The 18,107-nt window shown below is 34.0% G+C and overlaps 2 protein-coding genes across 2 annotated transcripts; one reads left to right on the top strand and one right to left on the bottom strand.

The window, feature by feature from the left end:
• Positions 1 to 330: 330 nt before the first annotated feature.
• On the bottom strand, positions 331 to 5,325 carry ND-51 (NADH dehydrogenase (ubiquinone) 51 kDa subunit). Its single transcript, XM_018459715.1, has 6 exons — positions 5,230 to 5,325; positions 4,984 to 5,051; positions 3,617 to 4,285; positions 3,108 to 3,340; positions 2,839 to 3,042; positions 331 to 2,626 (listed from the first exon to the last, which is right to left on the bottom strand). Exons 1-6 carry the CDS (start codon positions 5,276 to 5,278, stop codon positions 2,437 to 2,439), a joined length of 1,413 nt encoding a protein of 470 aa, XP_018315217.1. The 5' UTR covers positions 5,279 to 5,325; the 3' UTR covers positions 331 to 2,436.
• Positions 5,326 to 5,844: 519 nt separating this feature from the next.
• LOC108730178 (prolactin regulatory element-binding protein) lies at positions 5,845 to 9,274 on the top strand. The gene is made up of 4 exons (XM_018459716.1): positions 5,845 to 6,162; positions 6,558 to 6,940; positions 7,365 to 8,059; positions 8,142 to 9,274. Exons 1-4 carry the CDS (start codon positions 6,025 to 6,027, stop codon positions 8,225 to 8,227), a joined length of 1,302 nt encoding a protein of 433 aa, XP_018315218.1. The 5' UTR covers positions 5,845 to 6,024; the 3' UTR covers positions 8,228 to 9,274.
• The last annotated feature ends 8,833 nt before the right edge of the window (positions 9,275 to 18,107 follow it).

Here is an 18,107-nt window from a genome sequence, read left to right as displayed (position 1 = left end):
TTGTTCTGTGCGATGTCGAAGTCCTCGTACACGCATACGGGGTCTGTTTTGCGTCATTCGGCGCGATAACGCGCGGCACAAACGTGTGCACAAGAGCGGCGGACAGCGACGGGCGAGTAGCAAAAACACGTTTCGCGTGTTACGCGGGCTGCAGAGCCTGTATTTCAGCGTCGAGAGACCGTTAAGTCGTCGTGAGCAGTGATGGGAAGTGATCCAGAAACAATTGGGCGAAGTTACAGACGCGGCGGATGCATCAGATTACTATGCCTTCCGATGAAATTAGCGACTTTTTGACTCTTAATGTCATAATCCAACATACATCTCTTTTTCTAACGGGGCCAATTCACGTGCGACCGTGTCTGGAGTTTGCCGAGGGATGATTTCCGACGACACAAGTGCTACGACCTACGATTATTATGTTACGATATGCCGTAACAACAAGATTTAAATTAAATTAAGTTCGTACTGCCGCGACGTATACTTAATTTACATTTAGTACGGTCGGAAATTGTGTGTTTGCTAAGTATATCTTTAGAATAGCTTCCCATTTTAGTTTAGAAACGAGAGCGTGAGAGCCTTAGGAACGACTGCTTTTAGAACTGGCGAGCTATTAACTTGATAGATCCTTTTTAACAAACTGGACACTCGATGGGATCAAGATACGACCATTGAAAGAGTTATCCTTTTTCGAAGTACTTAAGGCTTAACGCTGAATGCTATATAATATTGTGCGATATATTAGTGCCTAAAAATGTTCGAGAAAAATGTGCGTCGTTAGTATGGTGCCTAGATATTTTTTCAATCTGGAGCGAGCACTTGGGATGAATCGATCCTGCCATCACTGCCCGCGAGTTAAGAATAAAGGAGAAGCGAAAATAAAAAGGAATGTAATATTGGATGCGCAACGGAATGAAATGTGGATTTGGTATAGATAATATAAATATATGTATACATAAGATGAAAATAAGAGAATGGAGGTAACGTAACACAACGGACCTATCATAAAAGACAGTGTGTGCGCTTACTAACACAACCGGGACAGCTCGCCTCCTACGGCGAACTACCCCGAGAATGTAATGGCGCTAGCTTAAATCTATTATTTAAGTAACTAACGATAATTCGAGAAACCGCGAAAAAGACAGTTCCGACTTTAGTGGCGCTAAGAGAGAGAGAGAGAGAGAGAAGGGAGCGAGAGAGCGGGAGAGAACGAAAGAGTGCGAGAGAACGAGAGACAGGGAAAGCAGACGCAACCGGTCTGCGGAACGAGCGAACGTGCTTTTGTATATATGTATTGTATACGCACATTGTACCGTATATCCTAAAGTCACATTATTATCCGTACTGTAGCCGGCGGAACATTTAGTGCTAGCGAATTCTCTTGTATGATGAACGAATAAATGCAAAGTATCGTTCGATAAAACTGCGGCGAATATTCTCTTCAGATGTACCCAGTCTTACGTTTCACTTCGAGCTTGCAAGTAGCACGGTTTGCGTTATTTGAATCGTATGCATGATTCATGAACGAGAGGTTCGACACTCGTTTCACTTCGAACGCCGTGACGTTCGGCAAAAATATTCCATTCAATAGCCATCTCATTTATTTCGCGTAATACATCGTCGATATCGTTACCATTACTATAATTCACGAGCTTTTCGAGAGCCCGCAATGTGAATTGTAACGTAATTTCTACGAAAACCGCGTAACTGAGAGCATACTATTTGCATAAGAAAACGTGGGAGGTAAATATTAGTCTTACATGACTCTAAGTAAACTCGGCCAATATTCGAGGATATAAATCGAATTTTCTCATATTTTTTCGCGCACACGATCCTTTCTCTCCGATGTCGTTTACTTTACTGAAAATCTCACAGTGGCTTGTTGCATATTTTCATGTCGCCATCTCTTCCAGAGTATTATTTTTGAAAAGGTAAGATAGGATCGTTTGTGTGATTCACGCACACACATGTAGAACTTATAAATTCCTTAATATAATAGAAGTCTACCATATTGAATCAACTTTAATTTTATCAATTTTTCTTTCGTACTCCACATATAATTATTCCTTCTAATTTCTAGCGGTGAATGGCCATCGTTAGACGAATTTTCGCTTCAAAGCACTTTGCTTCGTTGGTTTTACTTTTCTTCATAAATGTTAAACATTACGAGAGTTTCGATTTAATTTTGTTTAACGCATGATCTTTCTAAGGAACACTTAAAATCTGCACGTATATAATAAGGTTTTTCTCTATATGTTTCCTTTATTAGTCGAACTTCCAGGATGGATGTCAACCCGGGTTCGAAGAAACATTATTACAGAGGAATCGTGACTATCGTGTTTATATTCATTTATATACACTGAAAATAAATATAAAATTTTACAGGGATTGTTCTAAATATCTCTTCCCGTTATATTCTCTCTAATCTCCAGTTTTATCTCAACTTTTCGATGTCGCTCTTTTCTGTTCATTCAAACGCGCTTCGATTTCTGGCCTAAAATGCCTGATCAGACCCTGTACAGGCCACGCGGCGCCGTCCGCTAAAGCGCATATCGTGTGCAGTTCTATTTGTTTCGTAAGTTCCCACAGCATGTCTATCTCGTGTACCTCGGCGTTACCTTCTACAAATCTACGAAAAAAAATTATTATAAAACCGAATAATAATATAAAAGCAACGTTTCATGAACATTGTAGTTCATTAAACATTGGCATTCCAAGAACGGATATATATACGGAGATAACCCACATAGCTTCTATGCAAAAAGTACCCATGGAAATCTCAAAAGTATTACCCGCGCGGATAATAATTTTTTATATACGAGATAAAATGTTAATTCTTACCTTTTTAGTATTTTATACATCCAACTGATACCCTCGCGGCAAGGCGTGCACTGACCGCAGGATTCGTGCTTGTAGAAACTTATCAAACGAGTGATGGCCTTGATTATATCCGTCTGTTTATTCATCACGATTACTGCGGCCGTGCCAAACGAGCTTTGTACTCTGATGAGATCATCAAAGTCCAGCAAAACGGTGTCGCACGCGCTAAAATTTTTGACTGTGACTTTTGGAACGAAATCGAATCATTGGACGACAATCTCTTTATTTACCTCTTAGGAATGACTGGAGTCGAAGAGCCACCGGGAATAACACCTAACAAATTATCCCATCCTCCGATTACACCTCCCGCGTGCCTCTCAATCAGCTCTTTCAGAGGAATGGACATTTCTTCTTCGACGGTACATGGATTGTTCACATGCCCAGAGATGTTATAGAGCTTGGTTCCGTGATTGCGTGGACGTCCAAATGAGGCAAACCACGCTCCACCTCGGCGACAGATTGTCTGTATAAATATTTTCAATAAGAAATAAATACAAAAAATGGCCTTGTATTAAATTAACAAATACAAGACTAAAATAAATAAACAAATAAAAAATTAATATATAATATAATATTATAAAATGTACGTATATTTAATACAATTAATTAAATATACATTTTATTAATTTTGTATTTTTTATTTGTTCCTACATTTTGATCTTTTTAATCTTATAAAATAAAAGATAGACTAAAATAAAAAAATAAAATATAGAAGAAAAAATATATTAATAACACCTACAGGCGCTACTGCTACGGTTTCGACGTTGGTGACGGTTGTGGGACATCCAAACACGCCGACATCAGCTGGAAATGGTGGTTTTAGCCTCGGTTTCCCCTGTTTTCCCTCAATAGATTCTATAAGAGCGGTCTCCTCACCGCAAATGTATGCACCCGCTCCTCGTTGCACAAAAATGTCGAAATCGTAGCCAGAGTTGCAGGCGTTCTTTCCGATTAAACCGGCCTGGTAAGCCTCGGCTATAGCAACTTGCATGTTGGACGCCTCGTTGTAAAATTCACCACGTATGTAGATGTAAGCGGCGCAGGCTCCCATAGCGCGACCAGCAATTAGGCAGCCCTCCACAAGTTTGTGTGGATCGTGGCGCAGGATCTCGCGATCCTTGCACGTCCCTGGCTCGCCCTCGTCGCCGTTAACCACCAGGTATTTGGGCCGACCATCGGATGGTTTGTTCATGAAGGACCACTTCATTCCAGAGGGAAAGCCGGCTCCACCACGGCCTCTCAGGCCGGAAATTTTAATCTCATTGATGATCCAATCGGCGCCCTTTTCTACTATTTCCTTAGTCTTATACCAATCGCCACGGCTTATGGCACCCTTCAGCCGCCAGTCATGTCTGCCGTACAGATTCGTAAAGATGCGGTCTTCATCGGCCAGGGGACTTCCTTGTTTCTAAGAAAGAAAGAAAGAAAGCTAACAATACAGAAACTTGGCATTAATGGTTGCGTTCAGTAGAAAAAGCACCTAGAACCAGGATTGTACGTTTATGCATAAAATATAATAATGTACATCTATATGTATATAATGTAAACTATATAAACTATTTCATATATCATCTATAAACAATCTATGGATTATCGAAGCCTACATTCTTTGGTATTACACTAGAATTTCTATTTTATATATTATTTATTAAAAAATACTGATCAGATATATTAATAATCATAAAACTCAATTATTCCTTTCTATATTGTATTATCCAATTTATAATTTATATATTTTACATTGCTTGTATCGTCTACATGAAAAAGATTCATAAACTTAAGGTAAATAATACGTAAAAATTCCGTGTAAATGTAATCTTGAAATATACAGCACAACCCTGATTATAACTATTATAAGATTATATTCTTTAACATAATTCTTGCTTTTATTTCCTCACTGACTGTAAATGTATGATCCAATTCTAATAAGACTCTTGTAACAGTTATCTTATAACAGTTGCTTTCTTTTTACTCAAGGCAGTCCTATTGATCTTGTTCATTTTAACTGTACTTGAAAAAGATGAAGACACGTCGAAGCTTTGAAATAAAGGAGAGGGAGGGTTATTAAAATATGAATAGACGTTGAGATTGTTGAGAAACACTCACCTTTCCTTCCGGGGCGGCATCGGCGAGTGTTCTCTGCTGCTGACTGCTCAAACTCGATCCGAGGAGACCTTTAAATATAGTGCAATTTTATTTAATTACATAACCTCGTAGATTCATTGCAACGAGGGGAAACTATTTTCGAAGACGTAGGAGATAACGTTCGTTCGCCGTTTCGTTGCGGATGATTTATTCGCGATTCAAGACAATTCGTATAGCCGCAATAATAAGGGGATACTTAAAACTCACCTAATTGTCTCCTCGGAATCTGAAAACAACGCACTATGGCACCCGCCATTTTGCGGAACTCGGATTCCCTCAGTGGCGCAACTGAGAAATTTCTCAGCCTCCTCGATCGATAAGGTCGCAGTATCTGTTATCAGGGCCACCGATTGAAGGTCTTTAATAGTAATTCGTTGAATAATTACTATACGATAGGTGTCTTTGTTTAATATACAGGATAAACAAGGACGTCTATTGTATAGGCCGCGGACTAAATGCACGGTGTAAACGTAGCCAAACAAAGACATCTATCGTATAGGTTGCGGACTAAACACACGATGTAAACGTAGCCACAAGGACATCTATCGTATAGGTCGCGGACTAAGCGTACGGTATAAACGTAGTCTTTGATAGAGTGAGTTGGAGCTATGGTAAGAGTTGGAGCCTGCGACGTAAACAAAACTTGCGACAACAGCGCAGTGGCGCGATCTTACAATGGAGCGCTCAACCTACCTCAACCGCGCGCCGTTCTGAGTGAATACGTGTACCTCCGCTGTTTTGTCGCGCAAAGCGCAAAGTTATATGGATCGTCCGTCGTCGTCTGCGTCTTACGGTGGTGACACGTGAACCGCGTGTCCTCATTTAAAAGGCCGTCCCGGAGTGACGATGGAACGCGGACATCGTACGCGCGATTCATCCGACCAGTATTGATCCCGGATCACCAAATCCCGCAGGATTCCTCGGCGAAGCTGTTCGTACACCTGACATCCCTGACACGCAAGAGCAACTGGAAGATTACTAGACGGTGAGATCTGCCGCGTCATGTCCTCCAGAAGAAACAAAGGCGGCCTCCTGGCCAGGGTGAATTTCCCCCTTTACACCCTGCAGATGCTTACCAGCAGGCACATTCTAGTGGGAGGCGGAGGCGGCTCCTCCAAGACTGGAATTGCCAATGGATTTGTGAGTTTCTTCTGGCTTAGCAAGCAGATTGCCAGCTGAATCTGTCAGTTTGTGATCATTTAAATGGACTATGTATCATTTAATGTAATTACAATATGGCTTACTCACAGATTCTATTTGATCTCCTCATATTCTGCTAATAAAGTCTGTTAAATTTATTATTTAATGGCAGATTTCTGTTATATGTAATCATACTCCGTAACAGATTCTGTTATATTTCTGCTGGAATTCTGCCGAAAAAGTTTACAGTAGACATTTTTGTAATCTCTATTTCCTATTTGGCTATCTGAAATTTACCTTTTGTTTTTTTTCATAAAATTTCCTTTTTCTTCTTGATTCGAGACTATAACATGTCATTTAAATGCGACTATTTAAAGACCAGTTTGTTATTGCAGGAAATTTTTGAATTGTTACATAACGGAGTACATTTCGTTGCCGAAGAAGTAACCAGACATGAGACAGGTCCCAGCGTAGTCATGAATTGTGCCTCACATAATAATGGCAAGAAGACATGGATAGTTGCTGGCCAGGAGAGCCATTGTCAACTGTACAATGTAAATCCCAAGGTGGTGACTTCAGAGAATGGAGAATTGATCAAAGGGCCGACAGCAGTGGTTAATAAAGATGGCCTTAGGCATAGAAGAAACAGTGAAAAAGTGGAAGATGTTCATTCACCAATGGAAAGGATAGAGGAAATTAAAGATGACAATTCGAACGTCAAGAGCAAGAAGCTTCAGTTAATACTCAAACCTGCTGATAGCGTGCAGACAGCTTTTGGGTAAGATAGTTTGATACATTGGATGCATTTAGTATTATAACAGATCACTAAGCTGGCTAAGTAGTAATTTGATGTGATTGATTGGATCTAAAGGTAAAAATCAATCACATTTTACTGCTACTCAGTTGCACTTACAGTATTGAATTCACTCAAGATTACTAAACTATGAAGATTACCTCATCCCCATTCTTTTATAACGTCACCGTGAACCCTGTGCGAGGAGAGAAAGCAAGAGGGAAAGCTATAGATATCTTTGTCATTCAATTGACGGACTGAGATTCACGGTCAACGTTTTGCTAATATATCCCTTACTCACAAACTTGCCAATGAGGTAACCTTTATAGTTCAGTAACCTTGGGTTGTACCCATTTATTACATCGAAAAGTATTACACTAATTTCTAACGAGAACTTTCTCGCTTATAGAAACGGTGAGCCTTTACAAAGAGTTGTCAGGGTGAGCTTGCAAGGAACAATTATGGCCACAGGCAGCACAGATGGTAGAGTTAGATTATGGAAGTTCCCGCAGTTGCACAAATTGTACGATCTTGACGCGCACGGGAAGGAAATAGACGACTTAGATTTTAGTCCGGACGGTAATCTGCTGGTGAGCATCGCTAAGGACGGAAAGGCCTTCTTGTGGAATCTCAACGATGGCACAAGGAACAAAGAACTCACTTGGACAGTGCCGGATGGCGTGAAGTACATGTACAAAAGATGCCGATTCAGAAAATTGGCAGAGAATAAAACAAAGCTCGATCTGTTCGTGCTTTCCAACGCCGTCGCGGCGAAAAATCCTAGTTTCCTTCAGTTGTGGGACGTCCATACTGGAGCCATCACCAAATCCGCTTCTTACAAGGAAGCATTGTCAGCACTAGCCGTTTCTGATGATGGTAAATTCGTGGCCGTTGGCACAATGTTCTCCGGTAGTGTTGATATATTCGTGGCATTCAGCTTGAGGAAAGCACTCCATGTTCCTGGAGCCCACAGCATGTTCGTCACCGGTCTAGAATTCTTACCAACGAAACTAGATGGCCCTGCGATTACCAGTAACACGGAAACCGCGGTCGTCAGTATCTCCGTGGATAACAGGATTTGTATACATAGTATACCATTTAGACGTAAGTATCTTATTGCGAACGAATAGATAGTTGTCTTTGGGATCTATTAAAGCTAATAAACTTCGTTTTTTTAACGTTTCAGACACACTGCCATTCTGGTTTGTCATCATATTAATAGTCTTATGTATATGTGGCGCGTTTATCTTTTGCAGTTATCTTGGTATATGACCCACGAAATATGCGATCGAGCTAATAAAGCAAGACATTATCTTTTCCTAATTATATTATATATTAGGTCGATAATTGTCCTCGCGTGTGAGAGATTAAAAGTAAACGTAACGCACGATTCACTCATAAACAGTGGCTGCTCAAAAACATTACATACACAGTCATAGGATTATTCGCGTAAAAGCAGGTGCTGACCGGCATCTCGTCCGATACGATATAATTAGCTTACGAAACAACGTACACGTAACTGTGAATATGCACAGTTTTAGCGTAAGAGGTATTCTCGGTTCATTTAGCGGTTACCATTCGATCTTGATAGTTGAATTTATCGGATAGAGTATACAGATTTTTTCAGAAAGCGTTTGCGCGATTTAGATGTAGACGTGACGTCAGTCGGGGTGCTACTGTGATAAATAAATGTTGGAGTGCTTCCAACAAATCGGGGCTGCACCAATAGCACATTGATGTACATATAGATATTATGTTTTATCAATTATTAGCGCAAAAAGAAGGGATTAACAGCGCGATTATTTCTCTTCCGCATGAGTACGCTTAAATGGTTTCGTTTATGGCAAGTAATTCGAGACATGCGTTTCTCGTACTTACGGCGAACGATACTCTTTATCTCTTTCGTGTCACAAACGAAAATCCATAACGCATTTATGTTGTATCATGTATATTGACACCTACTAGTATATTTTTTCTTGATTATATATTCCTCCCTACTTTCTTCATAAAATATGTAATATACATGAATGATAAATATTCATAACGATCAACGCTGTACTAATCACCAGTAATTGTTACATTTTGCGAAGTGAACTTATAAGTACCATTACTTATTTAGGCACTTTCTAAAGTTTCTTAATTTATTTTTAGAGCACGTGTATTTTTATCGCAAATCCGGCTATTAATGGAAATTTATCCGAATAAAATTATGTATATATATATATATCATATATGTGGAATCTTTTGCTCGCGGAAGATTGTGCAATGAATTTGTAAGCGTCCCGATCACTTCATAATAATAATAAACTATTAAATATATTTCATCACTGGATTGAAAGAATTATTAATATATCCTATTAAACATAGTTTTATTATCATATTGGCTATATATATAACTTAATATCTATAAAATTAGATTTCAATTTTAATACCTATTTTTTAAATATAACTTCGTATTTGTATGTAAGTTTTTAATCATTCAAAAGTGTCACTTAAAAGTGAAAAATATTTAAATTAGTGACATAAAAACTTTTTTTATTAAAATATAGCTAAATTTTATTGCTAAAATACAGAATAAATTTAATAATCCTTTTTAAGTTCAATAATCATCTTTTTATTGAAAAAAAGAATTAAATAGAATTTGTGTAAAATTTATTAATATACATTATAAAATTTTCTATATTACACATGTATTAATCAACTTTCAATTCATTAATCAACACGTATTAATCAAATTTCTTCAATTTCTTATTATGCACACGTTAATCAAATTGCACTATTAAAATCCAAAGTTATTATATTTTTATTTCAAAACTCAAAGTTGCACGAAAAGCTTTAGACGATGAATTAACATTAACGAATTCATAAATCAAAATATGTATAATTGGCGTTCATCCAACTATAAATGATAAAATAATTAGAATATATGTACAAATAATAGATCTATTAATTCTGAATATATGTATATTAACATATAGTAATTACTGCGCGTAATTAAGTATTACGCGCAGATATTGCTGGTGGTATCGAATAATTGACATGCATTTTTCCATAGAATCGAACAAAAAGATATATGATATATTGCTTATTTAATAATACGATTTTATTAATATGTTTTCGCGAAATTAATAATTAATCAGAAAAGTTCCAAATTTAGTTAGTTTAGCTAAATTTAGTCTATTTTAATTACATTCACGATAAAAACAGTATACGTTTAAAAAAGGCAAAAATTTTATTATAAATAGTAGTGTAATCTGCTTTTGCAGTACTTGTCGAAGTTAGTGTTCCTACAATAATTACAGGACCACTATTATAACTATTACAGGAACACTATTTGCATTTATCATCTTTTGCCATCTTTCAAGCAGCATACAAATTACGAATACCGCGACGAAAGATGTCTCGTCTTTTGATGCGATGAAGTTGTCGATCCATTTCTTGATATCTGCTTTATTTTGTAAGTGTATTTTGAAGACGGTGTGCTTAACCGGAATAAGATCATTAGATGGCGCAATGTCTGGAGAGTATGCTGGGTGGAAAAGGATTTCCCATTTAAGATGATACAGTGTTTGTTTGACCTTATGAGCAACATGAGGTCTCGCATTATTATCGAGCAAAATGACCTTTTCATTTCGATGCAACTGTCATTCTCTTCAATTGCTTGACTCAAACGTTCAATTGATTAAAAACTCATTTGAGTGAAGCAATTCAAAAGAAGTGACCTGGCTTCAAAATGACGCAAAGTCAATTTGCTCCACGACAATGCAAGGCCTTATGTTGCTTATAAAGTGAAACAAGCGCTGTATGATCTTGAATGGGAAATCTTTCCTCACCCAGACATCGTACTCTCCAGACATCGCGCCGTCTGCATATTACTTATTTCGATCGATGCAGCACAGACTCCGAAACGTACTTTCAAATTGAAGCAAATGTTGAAAAATGGGTCGATGACTTCATTGCGTCAAGAGACGAGACATTCTTTCGCCACGGCATTCGTATGCTGCCTGAAAGATGGCATAAGGTGGTAGATGCAAACGGAAAATATTTTGATTAAAACAATTGTATTGTTCCTTTTGCATTAATAAAAGAATTTTGATAATTAACGGCGAGAACTTACAAGTTATACACCTAATATTTATTTATTTTTTACTTATTTACATGAACTTACGTAATACATTGTGTGTGTGATTACGTACTACATTAAATTTTATAAAGAGAGAACTTCGAATTTATTATCTCCAAAAATATTTGGGATCATATTTTGCTATATTTTTTGCTAATTTATAATAAATTGGTTGTTTTTACTTGATTATTTTTATTCTTATTATACTAACTAGAATATACTGCATGTACATATTTTTTGCAGGTAATTCTAAGAGTGAAAGGAGTTTACGGAAGTGATCAATGCAGAAAAAATTATTTTTGTTTTTACATCAAAGCAACCAGTTTAAAGACATCAAGATGAAGATATAATAATAATGGATATGTTGTTTAGAAAGTTTGAACTATTATTATGTAAAAATATTTGACTTAATAATTTGTAAGCTGTCGTGGTTATTTTGTTTCTTTTATGATAAGAACTTTAGTCATTATTTAATATATTTATACTAATTATAGACTATTTTTTTAAAGCCAAATTACCTAAATAATATTATTTGTTGTTTTTTTTAGGTTAAAAAAACATTTATCATAACATTTTGACGTTAAAATAATGTCTGCTTATATTAGATGGGTGATAATAAAGAAACTTGCGAAAATGGCGGATGCATAAAATATACGTTCCGCTCTCACGCTCACTCGCCGTAAGCATCAGTTCAGCCTCGTTGTAAATCAAATATTAAATAAGGACAAGTGATGCTTACAAGCGCTGTAAGCGTAATACATAATGCACTCAAAATAAATTAGTTTTACTGACTAACGCAATCAATTTAAAAATTTTAGGATAAAGTTGACAATTTCAATACGTATCAAGTTGACAATTTCAATCAGTAATATATACACAATATATGTACAACTCATGAAAAATTTAGAAATAATACTTATAAATAAGACATAATAACTTATAAAATATGTTTACACAAAGTTTTATTAAGAATGATAAATATGTATATGAAATAATAGATAATAATTACAATCTTTCTACATATATAAGTGTTATTACATGAGGTATATATTTCATGTAATGCGTTTATATGCATTTAATGCACTGAATCCAATCTGCTTTGTATGCTTTGGGCATAAATTCCGCCCGCTAAAAGTATCGTATATCCCAAACAGGTGGAATATACAAGACAACAAACTAAATAAAGAATACAAGAGCAAAGCATTTGTATTTTGCTATACAACATGCTTTAGTATTCCTCTATATTTATGTATCACGAAATAACCACTAATAGCGAATTCGATTGGACTCACTCAGTGCGCACTGATGCACATTAAAACCGTCGTACACAAAATAACGTAAAGATATGTTTATAAATAAACATAGAAATTGATTAAATCGTGAAATACTCAATACATTTTATTGTACTATTAGATAAAATATGTATTTCATAATTCGAAATATTTGCATTTCATTTTTATACTCAAATTAAATTAGTGTACAACGGCCTTGCATTAGTGCTTGATTGAAAAAAAGATTGACTATTGCAGCAAATTAGATGGTAAAATATGACACAGCATTTTTAATTGGTTGCAGTAACCAATTTTGGGTTGCGTTAGCCTATCTGCAATTTCAGTATAGGATTTCGATAGGCTAATACAACCAAAAATTGAATTTCTGTCGCTTTTTACAATCTGGGAGTAGTAGTGATTGAACAAGAGCCTTTGAAGTTATTACATATTCATTTCCACAAATAAATGTCAATTTTTTTACGTTTTGCATTTAAATATAAATTATAAGACAAGTTCCCGACCGTATTATAAAATAATTATTTGCATATCGCATATTTCATTTCGTAGTTAATCTTGCAGATCTTTTTGTACCTTTTTCTTATACAAATGACGCAGTCAATATACATAATTTCAATGTTCTAACAGAATTCGCCATAAATCTTTTATGCGCCTTACAGTCATTTTATGTCAAGATTATAATTTATGATGGCGCTACTTATTACAATCACAAATCGATTCAACTCACAATAATTTCATTAATATTAACAGTAAGAAACTGAAATCATAATACAATACTACACTGAAAAAAAAGATTGGCTACTGCAGCATATTATAATAGATGATAAAATATGGCATAGCACTTTTAATTAGTTGCAGCAGCCAATTTTTGGTTGTGTTAGCCTATCGAAATCCTATACTGACATTGCGGATAGACTAACACAACCAAAAATTGGCTGCTGTAACCAAAAATTGTTAGATAGATTTGTCTTTATCATAATGTAGATCGTTTCTATCTTTGAACTTTTAATTTTTTCATGCGATATGCGATAGAACAATGATCACTTGCAATGTTATACATTTTGCACACTTTTGCATTAATTTGCATCTTAAACTTAGTTTTAAGAATCATTTAAATATGTATCGGCATCATCCGTACCCTACACTGAAAAAAAGATTGACTGCTGCAGCAAATTAGATGGTAAAATATGGCATAGCATTTTTAATTGGCTGCTGCAATCAATTAAAAATGCTATGCCATATTTAACCATCTAATTTGCTGCAGCAGCCAATTTTTTTTTTCAGTGTAGCTCGCGTAGCGCCACGGCAGTGTCAGTTGAGACATTACCGTTTTCAAAATAAAAAGGTAAGAATCATTTAAATATATATTGACTGCGTCATTTGTATAAGAAAAAGGTACAAAAAGATCTGCAAGATTAACTACGAAATGAAATATGCGATATGCAAATAATTATTTTATAATACGGTCGGGAACTTGTCTTATAATTTATATTTAAATGCAAAACGTAAAAAAATTGACATTTATTTGTGGAAATGAATATGTAATAACTATTAGGTCTTCAAAGACTCTTGTTCAATCACTACTATTCCCAAATTGTAAAAAGCGATAAAAATTCGCAATACAAAAATTCTTGGAAATTATATTCAAATACTTTTTAATAAAAAACAATATTTGCAATTAATAGAATAGATTTATAAAATATATCGGGAGGAGAATATCTTTTTTTTTTTTAGGAAGGGGAATTATAATTTATATTTATTTTTATATATTATTAATTTGATAATTGTTATAATTTTGAAATAGTTTATTTCATCGTTTTTATATATTTTACAAGTTAATTCTATCAATTGTAAGTGTTGTTTCATTGAAACATATTTTCTTTTTAAAATAATAAAAGAAGCCAATAAGAACCGACACTAGATGTGCGTGTGTACAATAAATTATTTATTAAATATTAACAATAACTTCGATATTTCATCATAATTAAAATAATTTATTTTGTACTTACTGGGAATGATACAAAAATCGTGGCGTCAAAATGTTTAAGCTATTATAAAATAATTTACATTTACTGTGTGTGTGTGTGTGTGTGTGTGTGTGTGTGTGTGTGTGTGTGGGCGCGCGCGCGACACAAATCATAGTATCGAAACGTTTAAGTTATTGTTAATATTTAATAATAAATAATTTAATGTACACACGCACATTCAGTGTTGGCTGTTATTGACTTCTTTTATTGTATCATTTATTGCTTTAGAGCCTTGTAATAATATTTTACTTATTTATTTTAATATATTTTGCAACAATTTTTATTGTGTATTTTCTCTTGAGTGAATTGGGGTTCAATCGTATAATTTTTTTTCTAGAACGGTAACGTGAAAAATGAAAATCTTTTATGTAGCGTGTAACATAAAAATTTTCACTTCTCAGATTTCCGTTCTAGATAAAAAATTACTTAATCGATACCCTGGAGCCTTAATCAACTTCTATTATATGCTCACATATTTCATAGCAACTGATGAAATTGATATTTCTTTTAAAAAAATGGTTAAAAATTTATAAAATATAATCAAGAAGGCAATTAAATTTTTTTATTATATTACTATATTACTTTTTATTATAAAAACAATCAGGTATCAAAGGTTAGATATCGAACCGGTTGACACAATTTAATGACAGTTAATACAATTTAAATAATTATAATATTTATAAATTAAATCAACATACAAAAATGAATTAAATATAAAAATTAAATATAGGTACGTTTCGGGACCACCAGTCCTTTTTCAGCTAACAGTTAAATGGTGGAATATTAATTTAACATAAGTCGGTGAAACAATGACTGCGTTCAGCAGAAAAAGCAGCTTTGCATCTGTTGTACAATTCTTTAATATGATTGGTTTATACATTTAGATCCAATAAGGAACTAAGGGCAAGATCAATCACATCAAAGAATTTTACAACAGTTGCAAAGCTGCTTTTTCTGCTGAACGCAGCCAATGACATAGTTTTAAGATCGATTATTTCAATGAATGTGCAATCAAAGTTCACAATGAAGTTATCTTACATATTTGAATCAGTGAAACTCTGATGTAGTGTAAGGTAAGCCATCTCAATGATGGTGTAGCCAGAATTTTTTATTATATTTTTTAAGCCACATATCCTTTTAAGGAAATGTTAACTTTAGTTCTAGGAACTCTTTTATTAGAGAATTTTGTGAAACACTTTTAAAATATTAAAAAATATTGTTTTAAATACCTTTTTATATATGTGATATGCATTCGATATTATTAATAAACATGATCCTCAATTTACATTAAATGTAGAAATATCGTATTGAAAATCATATATGTAACAACACTAACAAATCAAATAAACATAAAAATGGAAAAAAAGACATTGTCGAAATAATCATTATAAAAAAGGAAATTCCATCATATTTTTCAATGTAAAATTCATTTTGATGATTGTTTACTATATAATAGCAAATTAATTTAATCATGCAAAAAAATAAAGAATGCGTATATAATTGTAGTTGTAGAGGGAGAAAAGATTAGTCACTCTACTATCTCAAACCTGAAATCGCTTGTAAAAACTCCACTATATAATTCCTAAAAAATTGTCTCACCATTGGCATCGACATAATTGTTTTTTAAAAGATTATGGCAAGATATATTATTGCAAAAATTCAGCCACTATATTAATCACTTGAAGTTATATATTATAAACATGTTTTAAATATTGAAAAGATGTACTCTTCGAAAGGAAGATTAATGAATCGGTCTTTTAATTCATTAATTTGTGTTTCTTTGACATCTCTTTTCTGTATCCATTTTACAATCCTTAAATAAGCTGTCTAACATTTTATTTTTACAAACAAATGATTTATGATTAACTTCTATGATTTGCACTAACTGCAGTAAAAATGCAATTAGTTTTCGATATTTTGCAATCAAGATTTGCTTTTAGGAGAGATTAACGTAAATTGTAAATTAACAATCACAAGCAATATATGAGTGATTTTAACGACACGCAGAAGGAAATTGCAAATGAAGGAATTAATTCGCTATTCTCGCTTAATATTACGGTATTAAAAAAGTACGTACTGCTTTGGACGTTAAATTGTGTATTGAGCCAGATTAAATTGTGTTACAAAAGTAATTCGCCCTAGAAAAAGTAGTTCGCCCCTGCTGCATTAAAGCGAGTAATGCATCCGCAATCAACCGTAACTTATTATAGAGCAACGGTTCTTGCAGAGTAGCAGGTTCAACTAGCAATTTGTCTTAATACACCGAAACGAATGCGGTAACTTGCGGAACTGTTCTTCACACCAGTCAAACACTAAATATACTTAAGAGATAATACAATACAACAATGTCGCAACATTTCAAAGTGCAATAGCCGAAAGCGATAATTATCTTAAAAAAAATATGAGAATAAAATTACGAATAAATTCTATGGATAAGATAATCGACAACCAAGATGACAGGAAGCATACAAGGAATAATAAGTAATAATGCTAATTAAAATTTTAATTCAATGTTAATTTTAATGTCTGTTATAATCATGTTTAAATGTCAACGTGAGATTAAAAATAATTATTTCTTTGAAAGTACGTGGTTAGTTTAATTACAACATTTTTTCAGTGTAGTTTCACAATTACTGTGATTCACAGTCTTTATAATTCAAATTAATCTCTAATGTTACTTAAAATTATGTATTTTATATATAATAGATTTATAGGAAAATTAATATGCGCGTGTATCAAATATTTATTTGTATTTATCATAAAAAGATTTAAAGCTGGTATTTAAAATTAAAAAAACGTCGAAGACAGATTTTCAGTTTGGAATGTAGGGATAAGAAAATTTTAAGTACACTGTTTGCATTGATATTTTTGTCGCAAAAACACCGGTTGTTTCGTCATAAATACTATTGCATCATATGAGTATCGCGTTTCTGGTAGTTTCGAGTTCGATGGTAATAATTAGTAAGACTATCCGTTTGCTGTTTTATTGGTTTGTAGTTTATGCAATCTTGCTTATCTTGTTTGGTTGCATATTTGTTGTAATACATTTTCTTTTTCCACTAATGATCGATCTGTATAGACACCATAAAGCTATTATATGCAAATTATCACACTTTAATAAGGCACTTTAATTTAAAATATGGATTCGAGTTGTTTAAAAGAAATAAAATTAATGTGATAAGTACCCAAGTGGAACAAAAAATTACGATAACGTCAAAATTATGTTAAAATAAAACTTACTTTTCAATTTCGTAACTACTGACTTTTAATAATCATTTTGACATCAATTCGATGTCATGATGATTTGTGTTCTGCTTAGATATACAATTAATAATAGAGATTCAACAGCTTATACCGGTCGAAGCTAGATCTTTTAATGCTTTAAATAATTCAATGTGAATTATATATATATATATATATACTATATATGTACTTGCATATATAACATATTTGTAGTTCAAACTGTGCGCCGAATTGGTTTTCCAGACTTATAAACGCAATTAAACTACAGGAATAATATCACGAATTAAATTAAATTGAGTTTAAAGGACTACAAATATACAGGGTGTTTCCAAATTAAATCGCAAAACTTCGGGAGCGTGTAGAGGAGTAAAAAACTAAGAAAAAAAGTCCTATAGACATATGCTCGTTTTTGCTCCGTTTCAGAGAAATCGAAAAAAAATGTTTACATTTCTTGCCATATCTAGCACCGA

This window comes from Mycetomoellerius zeteki, unplaced genomic scaffold, assembly GCF_001594055.1.
Source record: "Mycetomoellerius zeteki isolate Tzet28-1 unplaced genomic scaffold, Tzet1.0 scaffold85, whole genome shotgun sequence".
NCBI lineage: Eukaryota > Metazoa > Arthropoda > Insecta > Hymenoptera > Formicidae > Mycetomoellerius > Mycetomoellerius zeteki.
The sequence above is the reverse complement of the archived record's forward strand: the minus strand, read 5'-3'. Positions and strand labels throughout refer to the sequence as shown.